We start from the raw sequence: 18574 nt of genomic DNA, 5'->3' as shown, positions 1-18574 counted from the left end.
ATACTAGTTTTCTCTACCTCTCTTTGAACTTCATTACCTACAATTACTATAAGGGTTGAAAAGGAAAAGGAAAAAGGAAGAGGAAAAGGAAGAGAAAGGGAGATGGGTGGCAGTCATGACAGGTTGTGTGGAGATGGGTGGCGGTCATGTCATGTTTTTGGGATTAAAGGTGTTGGGTTCGGGAGGGGTTGCTGTTGGGAATTCTCTTTTTCTTTTTCTTTTTTCTGAAGTTTTTCTATTTTATAAAAATTAAGAATTAAGAAATAAATCCAGCTGTAAAAAAGTTTAATTTATATTTTAAAATGAATACATAGTAATATTTAAATGGAAATATCACATGTTGACGTGATACATCTATAATATTTTATAATTTCTCCCGCATCGGGTGGGTTGATTTAACTTTATCTATTAAATAATGGAGGCGTATTTAGTGCGGCGGTTGGATTCTTCCAATTTTCCCCAGCGTTGGTTCTCCGTCAACCCAATCGAAGACATTCAAAACCTTGTCGGGGGCGTGGTCCTACTGCTACAGACTAGTATTTCTTCAAATACCTCCGTAGCAGCCAGTGCCCCTTTCATTTACAATGGCAATGGGTACTCTGTTTCTCATTTTTCTTCTCTCTCTGGCCATTCATTCTCCACCTTCTTCTTCAACCTCCGACTCATTGAGCAGAGGCTCCTCCCTCTCTGTAGAGAAACCAGAAGATGTTTTAGTTTCAGCTGATGGTGTTTTCACTGCTGGCTTCCACCAAGTGGGCAACAATTCATTTTGTTTTGCCATTTGGTTCACAGAGCCATCAATCTCCGACCACTATCGAAACCGCACCGTTGTCTGGATGGCCAATCGTGACCAACCGGTGAACGGAAAACGCTCAAAGCTCTCCCTCCAAAAAACTGGTAACCTCATATTAACTGATGCGGGTCAGTCCATTGTTTGGGCCACAACCACTACTTCCCTCTCACCAGCTCACTTGAGCCTCCAAAACTCTGGTAATCTGGTTTTACTTCACTCGGGGAGTGTCGTTTTATGGCAAAGCTTTGATTCTCCAACTGATACCCTCCTCCCACTCCAGCCCTTCACCAGAAAAGCAACACTTATCTCTACCAGAAGCCAGAGCAACTTCTCCTCTGGTTTCTATAAGCTGTTCTTCAACAATGACAACCTTCTTCGTCTTCTTTTCGACGGTCTCGAGATTTCCAGTGTTTATTGGCCCGACCCTTCTCGTGTGAGTTGGGATAATGCAAGGTCCACCTACAACAACAGCAGAAATGCCATGCTTGATTCCTTAGGTAGTTTTATCTCATCAGACAACTTGACTTTTCTGTCAGCCGATTATGGCGCAAAGCGGCAGAGAAGACTGAGGATTGATTTTGATGGTAATGTTCGATTGTATAGTCGAGAAAATTCTGGAGAGAAATGGGTAGTTTCATGGCAGGCCATCTCGGATTCTTGCATGATCCATGGGATTTGCGGAACAAACAGCGTGTGTAGCTATGACACTGGTATTGGTAGAAAATGCACATGCCTTCCAGGATATCAGATTATAAATCATACTGATTGGTCTTTTGGGTGTGAACCACAATTCAACCACTCTTACACCAAAGTTAATAAGTCCAGTTTCCTAAAACTTTCTCAAGTTGAGTTCTCTGGTTACGATTATAGCTCCTACCAAAATCGCAGCTATGGAGAGTGCGAGAGCATATGCTTGGACCTGTATAACTGCAGGGGGTTCCAATACACATTTGACAGTGGAAGTGGTGTTTATAACTGCAACCCGAAGACGCAGTTACGAAGTGGTCGCAGATCGGATTTACAAGGATACCTCTATCTGAGACTGCCTAAAGACTACCTCTTCTCAAATCACTCTGACATGAAGTACCTAAAACAATTTGGGCTTAATTGCGCAGACAGAGTTATTTATCTTGACCGGCAGTACGTAAAAAAGCATGTTAGTAAGCCAGTAAAATTCCTGCTGTGGTTTGCCTGTGGATTGGGAGGGTTTGAGATCATTTGTCTCCTTTTGTTTTTCGGTTTGTTAAGTAGTAGAACTCGGAAAAGTTCCAAACAGGATATGCATGATGGATACCTTCTTGCTGCAACTGGGTTCAAAAGATTTAGCTATGCGGAGCTCAAGAAGGCGACATGGGGTTTTAGTGAAGAAATTGGAAGAGGTGCCGGAGGAATTGTGTACAAGGGTGTATTGGCTGATGAACGAGTTGCAGCAATTAAGTTGCTTAATGAAGCTATTCAAGGAGAAGCTGAGTTTCTAGCTGAAGCTAGCACCCTTGGGAGGCTGAACCATATGCACTTGATAGAAATGTGGGGATACTGCTCAGAGGGAAAGCGAAAGCTGCTTGTTTATGAGTACATGGAGCATGGTTCCTTGGCACGCAATTTGTCTTCCAATGTTCTTAATTGGGAGAAGAGGTTTGAGATTGCTGTAGGCACAGCAAAAGGACTTGCTTATCTGCATGAAGAGTGCTTGGAGTGGGTTTTACACTGTGATGTCAAGCCTCAAAACATACTCTTGGACTCGAATTACCAACCAAAGGTGGCTGATTTCGGCCTTTCCAAGCTATTCAACAGAGGGGAGCTTAAGAATTTGAGCTTTTCGAGGATAAGAGGAACCAGAGGTTACATTGCTCCAGAGTGGGTTTACAATCTGCCCATCACATCCAAAGTGGATGTATACAGCTACGGGATTGTTGTGTTGGAGATGGTAACCGGAAAGAACCCGACAATGGGCGTGGATGCTATTGACGGGGAGCAGAGAAGACTGATCATGTCTGTTAGGGAGAAGGTAAATGGAACTAGTGCTATTGGACCACAGATGGGAATGATCATGGACCCCTCGTTCGAAGGTGAATACGATGTGGAGAAGATGGAAATTCTTCTAAGGGTCGCTTTACAATGCGTAGAGGAAGACAAAGATGCAAGACCAACTATGAGACAAGTTGTTGAGACGCTTCTGCACCATGACAAGGATTAAGGGTAACACCGTTAGGCAAGACGTTTGGATCTTATGAGGTTGTGGTGCTTGGAAAGTCCAAGGTGCTCAGCTTTGCTCAGCAGCAAATATGATAGTAGTGATTTTGTTTAAGTCTTTCTTTCTTTGCAATATGTACGCAGCTTCTCAGTTCACACTAATGAACGAAATAATTGAGGAATTTTTGGATCATTCAAACAATGACTCTCTTTTTGAGTCGAAGTAAACTCCCTTAAAAGCCAAAGCAGGCCAAAAAACAAACAGAACAAGGACCGGCGCCCAACAAAAAGGGGCCAAAAAAGAAAAACAGCAACACCAAAACAAGGCAAGACAAAAAATAAGGAAAGTCACTCCAGTGGACCCGGGAGGCCATCGCTAGAAAGAACGAGTCTTACGGCTTGAAGATGAAACATAACCTGTCCTGGTCTCCGTCCCAATTGCAAGTAAAAATCTTTATAGCTGTGGTCCTACAAAACAATGACAGCCACATGTTATGTTATGGTCTGTTTCTATTTTTTTTTGGGTAAAGAGGCGGCTCTGTTTATGCAGGTTTCCTAACGCGTATCGGGCGGGTTGATTTAACTTTATTTATCAAATAATGGAAGCGTATTTAGAGCGTAGTTGGATTGGATGTATATAATATAAGTGCGTGTTTAGGCTGTAGAAAAGTGCGTGTTTATTGGATGCTTCCAATTTTCCTCAACCTTGGTCTCCGGCGGCAACGCAATTGAAGAAAGTCAAAATCATTGTGGGTGTTGGTCCTACTGCTACTACACACTAGTATTTTACTTCTGCACATGCCTCTGTAGCAGCCAAAGCACCGCTTTCATTTCCAATGGGTACTCTGTTCCTCATTTTTCTTCTCTCTCTGGCCATTCATTCTCCACCTTCGTCTTCAACCTCCGACTCTTTGAGTTTGAGCAGAGGCTCCTCCCTCTCTGTTGAGAAACCAGAAGATGTGTTAGTTTCAGCTGATGGTGTTTTCACTGCTGGCTTTCACCAAGTCGGCAACAACTCATTTTGCTTTGCCATTTGGTTCACCGAGCCTTCATCATCTGACCACTACCAAAACCGCACAATAGTTTGGATGGCCAACCGAGACCAACCGGTGAATGGGAAACGCTCAAAGCTCTCCCTCCTAAAAACTGGTAATCTCATCTTAACTGATGCTGGTCAGTCCAATGTTTGGGCCACAACCACCACTTCACTCTCACCAGTGCACTTAACCTTACAAAATTCTGGTAGCCTGGTTTTACAGAAGTCGGATCATTCTGTTTTATGGCAAAGCTTTGAGTTCCCAACTGACACCCTTCTTCCGCACCAACCACTCACCAGGAACACAATTCTTGTCTCCACGAGAAGCCAGAGCAACTTCTCCTCTGGTTTCTATAAGCTTTTCTTCGACAATGACAACCTCCTCCGTCTACTCTATGATGGCCTTCAGACTTCAAGTGTCTATTGGTTTGAGCCATGGCTTGCAGGCCAGGATGCTGGAAGGTCCACAGACAATAGCAGTAGAATTGCAGTGCTAGATTCATTGGGCAATTTTACTTCATCTGATAAATATACACTAATGGCAGCTGATTATGGTGCGAAGTCACAGAGAAGATTGACTGTTGATTCTGATGGAAATGTTCGGTTGTATAGCAGGAAAAAGCCAGGAGACAAATGGGCTGTTTCAGGGCAAGTCATTTCCGATCCATGTAAGATTCATGGCGTTTGTGGAGTTAATAGCGTCTGTAGCTATGATCCTGGTCATGGTAGGAAATGCTCTTGCATTCCAGGTTACCGTTTGATCAACCATACTGATTGGAATTATGGTTGTGAGCCTCAATATAATTACACTTGCAGCAAAGGTGAGTCCACTTTCTTTAAACTTTCAAAGCTTGAGTTTTTCGGGTATGATTATGGCTACTTCACGAATTACACCTACGAGGATTGTGAGAACTTGTGCTTGAAACTATGCAACTGCAAAGGATTTCAGTACTCTCGTATCCCTGGCAAACCGACTTATAGCTGTTACCCGAAGACGGTGTTACTCAATGGATACAGATCACCTAGCTTTTTTGGAGACTTGTATTTGAGAGTGCCAAAAAACCATTTATTATCTTACCAGAAGCCCCAAGAAGAGTATAGGTTAAATTGCCTAGGGACAGTTGTTGGTCTAGATAGAAATTATGTAAAAGCCAGTGTAACTGGTTCAGTGAAGTTCCTATTGTGGTTTGCCTGTGGAGTTGGAGGGTTTGAGATCATTTGTATCCTTCTGGTTTTGGGATTATTACGTAGTACCAAGCAAAATTCCAATGAGGATATGCAGGGCTACGTACTTGCGGCAACAGGATTCAAAAGATTCAGCTATGGGGAGCTGAAGAAGGCGACGCGGGGTTTCAGTGAAGAGATCGGAAGAGGAGCTGGAGGAATTGTGTACAAAGGTGTATTGGCTGATCAAAGAGTTGCAGCAATTAAGATGCTTAATGGGGCTGACCCAGGAGAAGCTGAATTTCTAGGTGAAGCTAACACCATTGGGAGGCTGAACCATATGCACTTGATAGAGATGTGGGGATTTTGCTCAGAGGGAAAGCACAGGCTTCTTGTTTATGAGTACATGGAACATGGTTCCTTGGCACAAAATTTGTCTTCCAATGTGCTTGATTGGGAAAAGAGGTTTGAAATTGCTGTGGGCACAGCAAAAGGTCTTGCTTATCTGCATGAGGAGTGCTTGGAGTGGGTTTTACACTGTGACGTTAAGCCTCAAAACATACTCTTAGATTCTAATTACCAACCAAAAGTAGCAGATTTTGGCCTCTCCAAGCTATTCAACAGGGGCGGCCTTAAAAATTCAAGTTTTTCAAGGATAAGAGGAACCAGGGGTTACATTGCTCCAGAGTGGGTGTACAATCTACCTATTACATCAAAAGTGGATGTATACAGCTATGGGATTGTTGTGTTGGAGATGGTGACCGGAAAGAACCCGACAATGGGCGTGGATGTCATTGATGGTGAGCAAAGAAGGCTGATCCTGTGGGTGAGGGAGAAGGTGAATGGAACTATTGATATTGCGTCAAGGATGGGAGAGATCATAGACCCTTCTTTTGAAGGTAATTATGATGTGAAAAAGATGAAGATTTTGTTGGAAGTGGCTTTACATTGTGTCGAGGAAGACAAAGATGCAAGACCTACCATGAGCCAAGTCGTTGAGATGCTTCTGCAGCTTGAGAAAGACGAATCTCATTAGAGTGCAACAGTGAGTGATGGCTTGCTGTCCTGGGTCCGTTGTCATGGTATTATTAAGCACTACATATCACATCTAAATATAGTTTATTTTTATTTTCTTTCAACTGTCAGTTGTCATGGTCTTAAAGGCTGGTTCCCAATATAGTTTCTTTATGTTCTGTTCCTGTAAGCGGTAACACAAAAGTCATCTTTAACTTACCTTTCTGTTTCCCCATTTTGAAAGCTATAGATGTATTATTTCCATGCAAGTATGGAATGGATTACAATTTTTGTATTCTACAAAATATATATAAAAAAATTTAGTGCAGAACTTGTAGTTTGGTGATTTAGAATTAGATCATTACATTGAGGGAGGTTGGGAGGTTCATCGAAGGTGAAGACTTTGCTTAAGTTTCTCCCATTTATTCATGGGTTATTCATGCGTTACAATCTCTTGAAACTTTTGAATTATTTTATGTTTTTGACTTTTTCTCTCTATTGCTGCCCTCAACAGTTGGGATGAATGGCTACTAGGGGTGGGCAATCAGGCCGAGATTCCGAGAAGCTGGCCAAACGTTTGATCTGATTTTAAAAAAACAAAATTAGGGCTTGTTCAATATAAATCTCTACATTTTCTATTTCTTAGACATATACCCATCATTCTATAAATTTATGTGTAAAACTCAATTTTAAATTTAAATGACCAGTATGATATAGTCGTAGTATTTTTATGTTTTTACATCGTTGCCACTAAACTTCATATTTTATTTATAACTAACCTCTTGGCACATGCTCACGCATGTACCAATTGGTTTTATTTTTTAATTTTTTATTTTATTTTTAGAATTAATAAAATATAACATGGGTAGTTATGTTCCATAAAAGTAGGAACTATTATCTGATTTTGTTTTTAATTTTAATTTTTTTTAATATGAAAAAAGTGAATTTACCATATTATCATCATTTCATTAATAATTTCAATTCTTAATGTTTGAATTAACCAAGGCTATTTTTTGGTATTTTGAATGTTTCACCATTCTCTGCCTTTGCTTTATATATATATAGATTTATTTCAAGCATTTCATTAACTGCCATAATTGTAATTAATATACTCCCTATTAATAGCATATCAATCACCCAATTTCTTTTAGTTGTCATTCCCTCTCACATCTCACCTCCTAAAATTGCAAACAAAAAAAAAATCTATAAATTACATATCCAATAATTTACCTATGAAAAATATAATATAAATATATACATATAAAATATAGGTATATTATTTACCCACAAAAAAAAAAAACCAAAGTCAGTTACTTTGTTATTGTGTATATTTTTTATAATTAAAAATAGGTACACATAAATTTATATAAAATATAAGTACATTATTTACCTACAGGTAAATTATTTTACAATATACCTATAAATGTGTATAGTACATTATTTGGAGAGGAAAAATAGGTACATTATTAGAGGAAAAAAAATAGGTAAGTTATTTGGAGAGAGAAAATAGGTTCATTTAAAAAAATTACTTTTAATAAAACAAATAATAGGTATTTTATTCAGAGAAATAAGGCTATATTATTTATAGAAAAAAATAGGTACATTATTTAGATAAATAATAGGTACTTTATTTGTAGTAGGTATATTATTCAAATGGTAGGTATATTGGATGACATATAATACCTAAATTCTAATTGTAAGTACATTAAAAGTAATGTAGGTATATTGGATGTCGTATAATGTAGGTATATTGGAATATATAATTATGTACACTTTTCATACTAGGTAAATTATATTTTTCATAAAACAAACAAATAATAGGTACATTATTTTTTCAACATAATTAGTATGTACAGTTATATTCATAAACAATTATAAAGTGGATTATTAGTCATGTATAATTCAGAAAAAGAAAATAACATAAATATTTTATTAAACAAACCGATTACCTAAATTTGAATTTACTGTTAAATTTTTAAAAAAATATTTCAAAATTAATTCCTACATCTATTACAACCATTTGGAGATCTTTCCAAATTCAACATCTGTCATTATATACAATCCAATTAAAAACTGTTTCTATATTGATTCCTACATTAATATACAAAATGCAATAATGGCTTAGTTGGGGGTATTTCTGGAATCTGAAAAGTACAATAAATCAGATTTTATGCTTAATTAGGTAACTTACTGAGTTGGATGTTTATTTATACAAATTGGGTATTATTTATAGGAACAAAAAGTGAAGGGTTGTAGGTACGGTAAATTGAATTTGAAGGGTGTAAGCCAAATTTATTAAAAAAATAATTTAATTTCGGTGGAGAACTCAACCAAACTGATCAACTCAGTATGGTTTCCAATTTGCAAATCATCAAACTACTGGTTCACCTAAATAAGACCGATGGTGTAAATATGTTAATAATTAGGGAAAGTTGGAGGTAAGAAGTTTCGAACCATGCCTCCCTTCAACATGAAAACCAAAACCAAACCACACCTCACTGCTTGTTCCGATTACTAAGACTCCGGCATACGATTTTGGCTCAACATCAAATCAAACTAAACCGAGCCCACCCTAGTGGGTACACTGGATTGTCTGATGAAACACATTGATCATGAAGGAAGTTGAAGTTTCACTCAAATTGGAAATTAGGGGAGTAACCCAACTCCTTACACGTCCTCGTACGTGTAGCAATTTTTCAAGCCTAACGTGTGGACAACATATATTGGGTGAAGTGGAGATACATTTGGATTGGAAGGGGTTGAACTTTTTGTATCTTTATTGTGTGGTTTAAGAAGATTCAGACGTGGTTGCTTAAGGTTACATCCATGCTGCCACTGGATTCAGAAAATTCAGTTACTTTGAGTTGAAAAAGGCCACACAAAGTTTCACATAAGAGATTGGAAGGGGGATGGAAGCTAATTTTCCCACTCCTCACTTACACTCATTTTGTTGGCAATTGTATGTTCTCACTCATCTTTTTTACACTTACACCCCTTGTGTGTGATAGTAAAAAATATTAAAACAGAGGGGAATGTAAGGCCTTCTCCAACCCATGAGGAGCTAAACCCAAATTTTTCCCCTCCAAAAATTAACTATTTGGGTTTTGCCTGGCCCTAAGTCGTTTTTTTTTATGGAAAACTTTTCTTCATTTAATCTTTTTAAATAATGTCATAATTTAATTTTTGAACAATTTGACCTAAAAAAATTTGAAATTCAATGAATTTAATTTTGGTAGATTAATTGAGAAATGAAAGTATGAGAATGAAAGGAGATTGATGAAATTGACAAAGGAAAAATAGATTGAGAAATAGAAAAAATATTTTTGGTAGATTAATTGAGAAATGAGTGAGTATTTATAGAGTTTGGAGTGAGTTTTGGGGTTGGGTCTTATTTGGATTAATTTAAAATATTATTTTGACCGTTAGATTTAAATTTCAGTCGTTGGATCTTTTTTTTAACCATTAAAATAGCTTAAATTTAATTTAGATCGTTGATTTAAAGTTACTATTAGAAATTTTTTTTTAAAGGAAATTAGAATTGCAACGGCAACTTAAGCTGAAATAACACCAGTAGCTCGGGTCCCAATCTCTTTTTTAAAGTTACTATTATATATTTTTTTTAAAGACATTTGAATTGCAATGGCAACTTCAGCAAAGCCGACACGTGGCATGTGTCGCGTCAAGCCAGTAGACAAAGCCACCAGTGCAAGCCCCAGTGTCTTTTCTGATGCACATGGGTTGTGCCATCTGTTGGTAGGCTCCACTGAATAGTTTTCAGTATTTAGGTCCAAGTTTGGATTTTCCCAAATTTTGGCCCCTTCACTTTCTTAGGTTGGGAGAGATTTTGGGCAATAATTTTGAATATTTTGGGTTTAGCCTCTTGGGTTAGAGATGACCTAAGTGAACAAAAAAGAAGTGGGAAAATCAGCACCTTATTATATAATATAAAATAAATAAAAAACTATTTATTGATTAGAGCATATGGTTGAGCTGAAACTGATCGAGCAAATGGATAAACAAGCCTTACAAAAGAAAAATCCAACATATGCAAGTTTGGGCCTCGAGTTCGAAATTAGGCTCATGACCAGTCGTTTCAAAGAGGATGCCGAGATGAATGCAACTCACCACTTTGTTGTGACATATGAGCTTTTTTTTAGTCAAATTTCATCGTTTGCTTTGACTTTTTAGCATTTAAATTTTTTTGGATATTATTGGAAATTTTTGTATGTTCCCCTTTTTTTCTTTTTTTCTTTTTCCAATTATGATTTCCTAGTGTGCCTAGGGTTGAAGGGACCCATTAGCATGTCTCCGGATCATTATTCGTTCAATAAATCTTCAGGTTTTACTCAAATTCCTAGTGGATTCTAGTTTTCTGATGTATTCAGGCCTTGTTCTTAAAGGTCATCGTCAATTTCCCTTTCCCTTCTAACACGATGAGTCATTTTAAATTTTTATTTTTATTGGTATTGCTAGTTTATTTTTGTTTCTATAGGGGAGTTGTTAGGTGCCTTCATGGTGGCACTCCCGACCTTGGGGAAATTCCATTGCGACGTCTAAGACCAGTTTTTCTGAAGTGTGCGACTTGTGAATTTAAAAATAATAATAATAATTGGTGGGTAGAGTAGAATAAGTGAACGTCAAAAATTTTCTTTATTGAAATTACAGCGTGACGTGCGGTCCTTCATGCAAGTAACCCTAAACCCTAATTGTCTTATATATGCACACAACTTTTGACCATGGTTGATGGTTGCTTCTGATTTCCATTAAATTCATGGCTGCAACATGCTTCTTCCTTGTCCTTCTTTCTCTGGCACTATTTTCTCCTTTGGCAGTTTCATCAGCGTCCTATACTGATTTGAGCGCAGGCTCATCTCTTTCAGTGGAAAACCCAGCTGATACCTTGACTTCATCAAATGGCATGTTTTCAGCTGGGTTTTTTCAAGTGGGTGAAAATGCATATTCCTTTGCAATATGGTTCACAGAGCCATCCCCAACTCACAACCTCACCGTGGTTTGGCTGTCAAACCGTGACCAGCCGGTCAACGGTAGGGGCTCCAAGCTCATCTTGCAAAAGAATGGTAATCTTATTCTAACAGATGCTGGCAAATCCACCATCTGGTCTTCCAACACTGTTTCCAATTCATTCACCAAATTACTTCTTCATGACAATGGCAATCTTGTCCTCCTCACTCTGCAAGGTCTTGCTTTGTGGGAAAGCTTTGCTTCAACAACAAACACCCTTTTACCTCAACAACCACTCACCAGAAACACAAAGCTTATCTCTTCAAGAAGCCTCACCAACTATTCCTCTGGCTTCTACTCTTTTTCTTTCGACAATGAAAACACTCTCCGCCTTCTCTACAATGGCCCCGAGCTTTCGAGCATTTACTGGCCTGACCCTTGGCGTGTAAGCAGGGAAGTTGGGAGGTCCACATACAACAACTCTAGAATTGCCATGTTTGATCATTTGGGCAGTCTAAGTGCATCGGACAATTTTAGCATTTCGTCAGCGGATTATGGTGCAAAGTTGCAGAGAATACTAAAGATGGATGCTGATGGTAATGTCCGATTATACAGCCGAGCACAGCAAGGAGGTACATGGGTTGTTTCATGGCAAGCCATTTCGGAACAATGCAGAATTCATGGAATTTGCGGGGCTAATAGTTTGTACAGCCATGTCCCTAGTTTTGGTAGGAAATGCTCATGTCTTCCAGGATATGAGATGAGGAACAAAATTGATTGGTCTTATGGGTGTCAACCTCAACCTGCAGGTGATCATTTCAATCTGTCCTGGTCCTGCAACAATAGTACTGCTGCTCGGGATGCGTTCGGTTTTATGCATCTTCCTCATGTTGAATTCTATGGCTATGATTTCGGTTTCTATTCAAATTACACCTTAGAAAGGTGCAGAGTTTTGTGCTTGGAATTGTGCAACTGCGCAGGTTTCCAATACAAATATAACCCTCGGAAAAATTGTTTCCTTAAGGCTCAATTGGAAAATGGACGCCGCACGCCTGGTTTTGATGGAGACCTCTACTTGAAACTACCCAAATCCATCCTTTCCTCCTATAATGCTTCAGCTGAAGAATCCAATTATGTGTGCTCAGACAAACTCACAAGATCACTTGACAGAACGTACGAAAAAAGTGGTCCAAATGGTTCTGTTAAGTTTATGCTTAAATTTGCATATGCGGTGGGAGTAGCTGAGATTGTTTGTGTCTTTCTTGTTTGGTATTTTATGCGTAGAAGAACTGGCCGAGAAGATTCAGATGTGGTTATGCAAGGATACCATCATGCTGCAACTGGATTTAGATGATTTAGTTACTCGGAGTTGAAAAAGGCCACACGAGGTTTCATAGAAGTGATTGGAAGAGGTGGGGGAGGAACTGTATACAAAGGCTTATTGCCTGATCAAAGAGTTGCAGCAATCAAGCAACTGAATGGTGCTAACCAGGGGGAAGCAGAGTTCCTTGCAGAAGTGAGCCTCATAGGGAAGTTGTACCACATGAATTTGATAGAGATGTGGGGATATTGTGTGGAATAAAAGCATAGGCTCTTGGTGTATGAGTATATGGAGCATGGTTCCTTGGCAGAAAAGTTATCTTCCAATGTGCTTGATTGGAAGCAAAAGTTTGAAATTGCTGTGGGGACAGCAAAAGGTCTGGCTTATTTACATGAAGAATGCTTGGAATGGGTTTTGCACTGTGATGTAAAGCCTCAGAACATACTTCTAGACACTAATTATAATCCAAAGGTTGCAGATTTTGGACTTTCCAAGCTACTAAACAGAGGTGAACAGAGCAATTTGAGATTTTCAAGGATCAGGGGAACCAGAGGTTACATAGCGCCGGAGTGGGTTCAGAATATGCGCATCACTTCCAAAGTGGATGTTTACAGCTATGGGATTGTGGTGTTGGAGATGCTGACTGGAAAGAGCCCAGCAGAAATTGTTCAAGCAATAGAAGATGGAGAGGAGACACATGAAAAGATGATGGTTACATGGGTGAGGGAGAAGATGAATGGAGCATTTGCAAATGCAGAGAGCCAAATGGGAGATGATTATGAACAAGGTAGACTTGAAATTCTTGTTAAAGTGGCTCTTCAATGCTTAGAGGAAGACAAAGATGCAAGACCTACAATGAGTCAAGTTGTTGAGATGCTTCTACATCATGAAAACAATTGATTAGAACGGTGGCATGCTCATACAAATACAATGGTTTAATTTCTTCCTTGCTTTTTTAAATAAATCAAAGGATTCGGCGAGATTAGCCCCCGCCAGTCCCTTGATTATAATTTCTGCTTAAATATACCTTGCCTGTGGACTGTATGATTTTGATTTTAAAGAAACATCATAAGTTACAAGAATAAAAGATGTATATACCAAACTCCATACTTCTAACTTCCAAGTCTAGAACACAGCTAGGCATTGTGGGAAAATATTTAGACCCCCATCTGGCAAATTGTTGCACTTCCAGATACATTTGTGGGATCTGATCCAAAAGAACCTTGGGCTGGGTTGAGAAAATAACGAAGACAGAAAAGACCCAAGTTTATATAAAGTCCAAGCATATTGGGCCTAGGTGATAAAGCTTTTTATTTTTTATTTTTTATTTTATTTTAAGGTTCAGGATTTGAACTTTGGCATGTTGAAGTTTGGGCGAAGTCTTGCATTCTGGCTTCGAGGTCTAAATTTTGACATTTTAGAGCATGTAGAAGTTTGAATTCTCAGTCAAATTTCCTTTGAGGATGCTGCCATGGTAGCTAATGCGTGGTCTCTTGTAGCACCCAGGACCAATTCTTTCTTCTTATTCTTAATCTTATTAGTTTAATTGAAGCAAATGCATTTGGGTAGTTTTCAATCATATCAATGGTAGTTAGTTTGTCCCAGCCTTTGTTTTTCTACGCGGGCGGCAACGACCAAGCAGCTATAGAATTTCTTTCGTTTTTAGCAGCTTCGTTATGAGCAGGAGATCAATTATTTTAATGTTTTCTTGGACAAAGATGAGTTATGTCACAAATACTATATTTATGTAAGATATTGTGTATCCGTCGATACGTCTGGTTGTGCAATTATGATATCTCATTTTTTTTTCTAAATCAAACAAAATAGTCCAGTGGACCAAGTCGAACACATCGTGACATACATTATATCATATCATATACACATATAAGTGTTTGACCTTCCAGACTAAACGTCACAAATTCATACAAGTTGTAACCTTCCTTTTTATAAATGCAACTGTCTTTGCTTCTCTGGGGATCACAATAATTGGCAAAAGCTCTGTAGCACCGTTATGTGATCAATCATGGACGCCTATATGGTTTTTTTGTTTCTTTTGTTGACACTATTTTCTCAATTAGGATCATCATCATCCTATAGTACAATGAGCATGGGCTCATCTCTCTCTGTGGAAAATCCAGCTGATATTTTGATCTCACCAAATGGCATGTTTTCAGCTGGGTTTTTTCAAGTAGGTGAAAATGCATATTGCTTTGCAATATGGTTCACAGAGCCATCCCCAACTCACAACCTCACCGTGGTTTGGATGGCAAACCGTGATGAGCCAGTCAACGGTAGGAGCTCCAAGCTCACCCTCCAAAAAAAAGGAAATCTTATTCTCACAGATGCTGGCAAATCCACCATCTGGTCCTCCAACACTGTTTCAGCTTCATTAGCCCGATTGCATCTCAACGACACTGGCAATCTTGTTCTACTCACTGTCAAGGGTGTTGCTATGTGGGAAAGCTTTGCTTCGCCAACAGACACCCTTCTACCTCACCAACCACTTACAAGGAACACCAAGCTTCTCTCTTCAAGAAGCCTCACCAACTATTCCTCTGGCTTCTACTCACTTTTTTTCGACAATGACAACACTCTCCGCCTTCTCTACGATGGCCCCGAGGTTTCAAGTATTTACTGGCCTGATCCTTGGCTTCTAAGTATCGTAGCTGGGAGGTCCACTTACAACAACAGTAGAATTGCCAAGTTTGATAACTTGGGCAATTTTAGTGCATCCGATGATTTCACCATTTTGTCATCGGATTATGGTGCAAAGCGGCAGAGAATAGTGAAGATGGATGCTGATGGTAATGTTCGAATGTACAGTCGAAAGCAGCCGGGAGATACTTGGGTTGTTACATGGGAAGCAGTTTTGCAACCATGCAAAATTCATGGAATTTGTGGGGCTAATAGTTGGTGCAACTATGTTCCTAGTTTTGGTAGGAAATGCTCATGCGTTCCAGGCTATGTGATTAGAAATAAAAATGATTGGATTTATGGTTGTCAACCAGAATTTAATCTGTCCCACAACAATAGTATTGCTGCTCGTGATCAGTTTGATTTTATGTTCATTCCTCGCGTTGAGATGTATGGGTTCGATTTTGGGATCTTTTATAATTACACCTGGGAAAAGTGCAAAAATTTCTGCCTGGATTTAGGAAACTGTACAGGGTTCCACTTCAAATATGACTCAGGTGGTGGTGGTTTTTATAATTGCTTCCCAAAGATGCAATTACGAAATGGATACCGTTCGCCTGGTTTTGTTGGAGACCTGTATGTGAAACTACCCAAATCAATCCTTTCTTCCTATAATGTCACTGAAGCTGAAGAATCCAACAATATTTGCTCAGACAAACTTGCAAGAGAGCTGGACAGAATATACCAAAAAGGCAACACAAATCAGTCTGTCAAGTTTATGCTGGAATTCGCATCTGGGCTAGGAGCACTTGAGGTTGTTTGTGTCTTTCTTGTTTGGTTTTTTCTGACCAGAAGAAACGGTGGAGATCAATTAAATTCAGATGATGTGGTCACACAAGGCTACCTTCATGCTGCCACTGGATTCAGAAGATTTAGTTACTCTGAGTTGAAAAAGGCCACAAGAGGTTTCAAAGAAGAGATTGGAAGGGGAGGGGGAGGAATCGTGTACAAAGGCGTATTGTCTGATCAACGAATCGCGGCAATCAAGCAATTGAATGGTGCTAACCAAGGGGAAGCAGAGTTCCTTGCAGAGGTGAGCCTTATTGGGAAGCTGTACCACATGAACTTAATTGAGATGTGGGGATATTGTATGGAAGGAAAGCATAGGCTTTTGGTGTATGAGTACATGGAGCATGGTTCCTTGGCAGAGAAGTTATCTTCCAATGTGCTTGATTGGAAGACAAGGTTTGAAATTGCAGTGGGCACAGCAAAGGGACTAGCTTATTTACATGAAGAATGTTTGGAATGGGTTTTGCATTGTGATGTGAAGCCTCAGAACATACTCTTGGACTCTAATTACAAACCAAAAGTGGCTGATTTTGGATTGTCCAAGCTACTAAACAGAAGTGAGTTTAGCAACTCAAACTTCTCAAGAATAAGAGGAACTAGAGGTTACATGGCTCCAGAGTGGGTTCACAATATGCCCATCACCTCCAAAGTGGATGTATACAGCTATGGGATTGTTGTGTTGGAATTGCTCACTGGAAAAAGCACAGCGGAAAGTGTTCATGGAGTAGAAGGTGGAGGTGACACACAGAAAAGGATGCTGGCTACATGGGTGAGGGAGAAAATGAATGAAGCATTTGCAGATGCAAAGAGCCCAATAGGAGCTGAATATGAAAAGGGTGAGCTGGAAATTCTTGTAAAAGTTGCTCTTCAATGTATAGAGGAAGACAAAGATGCAAGACCCACCATGAGCCAAGTGGTTCAGATGCTTCTTCATCATGAAAACAATTTATTGTAATTATTAAGGGTGACTTGTTCATAATATTGGTTTGATTTCTTCTTCTGCTCAGATCACTCTGACCAGCTGACTGTGATGTTGGTAATAATACATGTATATATATCTTGATTTCTTCTTTCTGCCCAAATCTATAAAATTTGCATTATTGAAGTATGATAATCTATAAGCTCTGTGTTCTGGTATAGAACGAATAACCTCATTCTCCTTGCCTAAATTTTACATGCAGATGCCTAAGAATATGCATCAACCTGTAATTCAAAAACAGTAAAATGGAGGGCTGTTTGTCACTTTCGTTAAAACTTCTAATTGACACAGTATACTATTGGGGATCAATGAACCTTGAAAGAATTGGAAATTAACATTAAATTTTCATAAACGCCCACATATCAAATGTGTGAACAAGTTTAGATCCCCCTCTTCCTTGGCTCAGACTATAACGAGGGGTAAGTTATAAGGGTTCACTTTATAGCCATCAGATCGATCCCATGTAAGGCATGTAAGGCCCTCTTCCTTTGCCCTCTTCTAAAAGACATGTAAGGCCCATCTCCCTCACCATAAAACGACATAGAACGACTCTATTCACAATAAACGCACAATAAGTTCATGGGCCTTTGTAAACTTCCAATTAGACCACTCTACAAATAAATATTAAAGTTCTTAACCCACAATTAGTTTGGTTGGATTTGATTTAGCATATTTGGAAATCGTTTAAATAAACCAAATCACTAATATTAATTTCATTATTTTTTACACTTTGACATATTTTTTTATTCGTTATCACCTATATTAACGCGTGACATAATCAACTATTTAATACCAAAAACCAAAATTCCTAAACCATTCGAATTTGACTATAAAGTCAGAATGAAGTTTTGTTCAATTTGCAGTATCAACTTTGGTTTGACATATGTAAGAGAAGATAAATATTTGGTTAATTGCTTGCTAGAAAGATAAAATAGTTTCGTTTGATTATGCAGCTACTATATAATTTGAGGTCTAAACCCAAATAATTTGAACCATTATGTTTTTCATTATTTCAATTTGTGATTTGAGCCCACCCTTCTGTTGTTTGATGAAGAGTCAAAGATACTGCTCAATATATTAATATTTCAGAGGCGCCATTTAAAAGCAGCTTCCCGCTGCTTGCCTCCTCATTATTTCCACTACTTGGAAGAACAAAAGTCTGACGGCTACAAAATCACGTGTTTTCTTATTTCATGCATGAATAATTATTCTTTTCTTTTCTTTTTTTAATTCATTTCAACTGTAGAGGAAGGAAACCTAAGTGCCATGGCCCATGAGGGGCCACTGGTGTTCAATCCCAAGTGCGATGAGGGAAGGGGGAATCCACACACGGCTGTGGTGTGGACCCATTGGCGCAATTTGCATAATCTTTAATCCAAGGCAGATGCTTAAATATTCTCCCCAACGACAACATTTCAACGGCGGCTGCCATTGCAACAACCCATGAGGGGCCACTGGTGTTCAATCCCAAGTGCGATGAGGGGAGGGGGAATCCACACGGCTGTGGTGTGGACCCATTGGCGCAATTTGCATAATCTTTAATCCAAGGCAGATGCTTAAATATTCTCCCCAACGACAACATTTCAACGGCGGCTGCCATTGCAACAACCCGGAACACACGAATGGTCA

General features: G+C 38.9%; 5 protein-coding genes across 5 annotated transcripts; all 5 read left to right on the top strand.

Annotated features, from left to right (window-relative positions):
• The first annotated feature begins 491 nt into the window (after positions 1-491).
• On the top strand, positions 492-3168 carry LOC103320382 (putative receptor protein kinase ZmPK1). Its single transcript, XM_089046060.1, has one exon. The coding sequence runs from the start codon at positions 585-587 to the stop codon at positions 2988-2990; it is 2406 nt and encodes an 801-aa protein (XP_088902186.1). The 5' UTR covers positions 492-584; the 3' UTR covers positions 2991-3168.
• A 479-nt stretch (positions 3169-3647) lies between these two features.
• On the top strand, positions 3648-6531 carry LOC103320451 (putative receptor protein kinase ZmPK1). The gene has a single exon (XM_089046061.1). The coding sequence runs from the start codon at positions 3823-3825 to the stop codon at positions 6220-6222; it is 2400 nt and encodes a 799-aa protein (XP_088902187.1). The 5' UTR covers positions 3648-3822; the 3' UTR covers positions 6223-6531.
• Positions 6532-10971: 4440 nt separating this feature from the next.
• On the top strand, positions 10972-12705 carry LOC103320450 (putative receptor protein kinase ZmPK1). Its single transcript, XM_089044402.1, has one exon. The coding sequence runs from the start codon at positions 10972-10974 to the stop codon at positions 12514-12516; it is 1545 nt and encodes a 514-aa protein (XP_088900528.1). The 3' UTR covers positions 12517-12705.
• Positions 12706-12756: 51 nt separating this feature from the next.
• LOC148919617 (putative receptor protein kinase ZmPK1) lies at positions 12757-13504 on the top strand. Its single transcript, XM_089046577.1, has one exon. It carries the CDS (start codon positions 12772-12774, stop codon positions 13381-13383), a length of 612 nt encoding a protein of 203 aa, XP_088902703.1. The 5' UTR covers positions 12757-12771; the 3' UTR covers positions 13384-13504.
• A 1002-nt stretch (positions 13505-14506) lies between these two features.
• On the top strand, positions 14507-17039 carry LOC103320381 (putative receptor protein kinase ZmPK1). The gene has a single exon (XM_008222057.2). The coding sequence runs from the start codon at positions 14507-14509 to the stop codon at positions 16919-16921; it is 2415 nt and encodes an 804-aa protein (XP_008220279.2). The 3' UTR covers positions 16922-17039.
• Positions 17040-18574: the final 1535 nt, after the last annotated feature.

This window comes from Prunus mume, linkage group LG2 (genome assembly GCF_029339155.1).
Source record: "Prunus mume cultivar Tortuosa linkage group LG2, ASM2933915v1, whole genome shotgun sequence".
NCBI lineage: Eukaryota > Viridiplantae > Streptophyta > Magnoliopsida > Rosales > Rosaceae > Prunus > Prunus mume.
The sequence above is the reverse complement of the archived record's forward strand: the minus strand, read 5'-3'. Positions and strand labels throughout refer to the sequence as shown.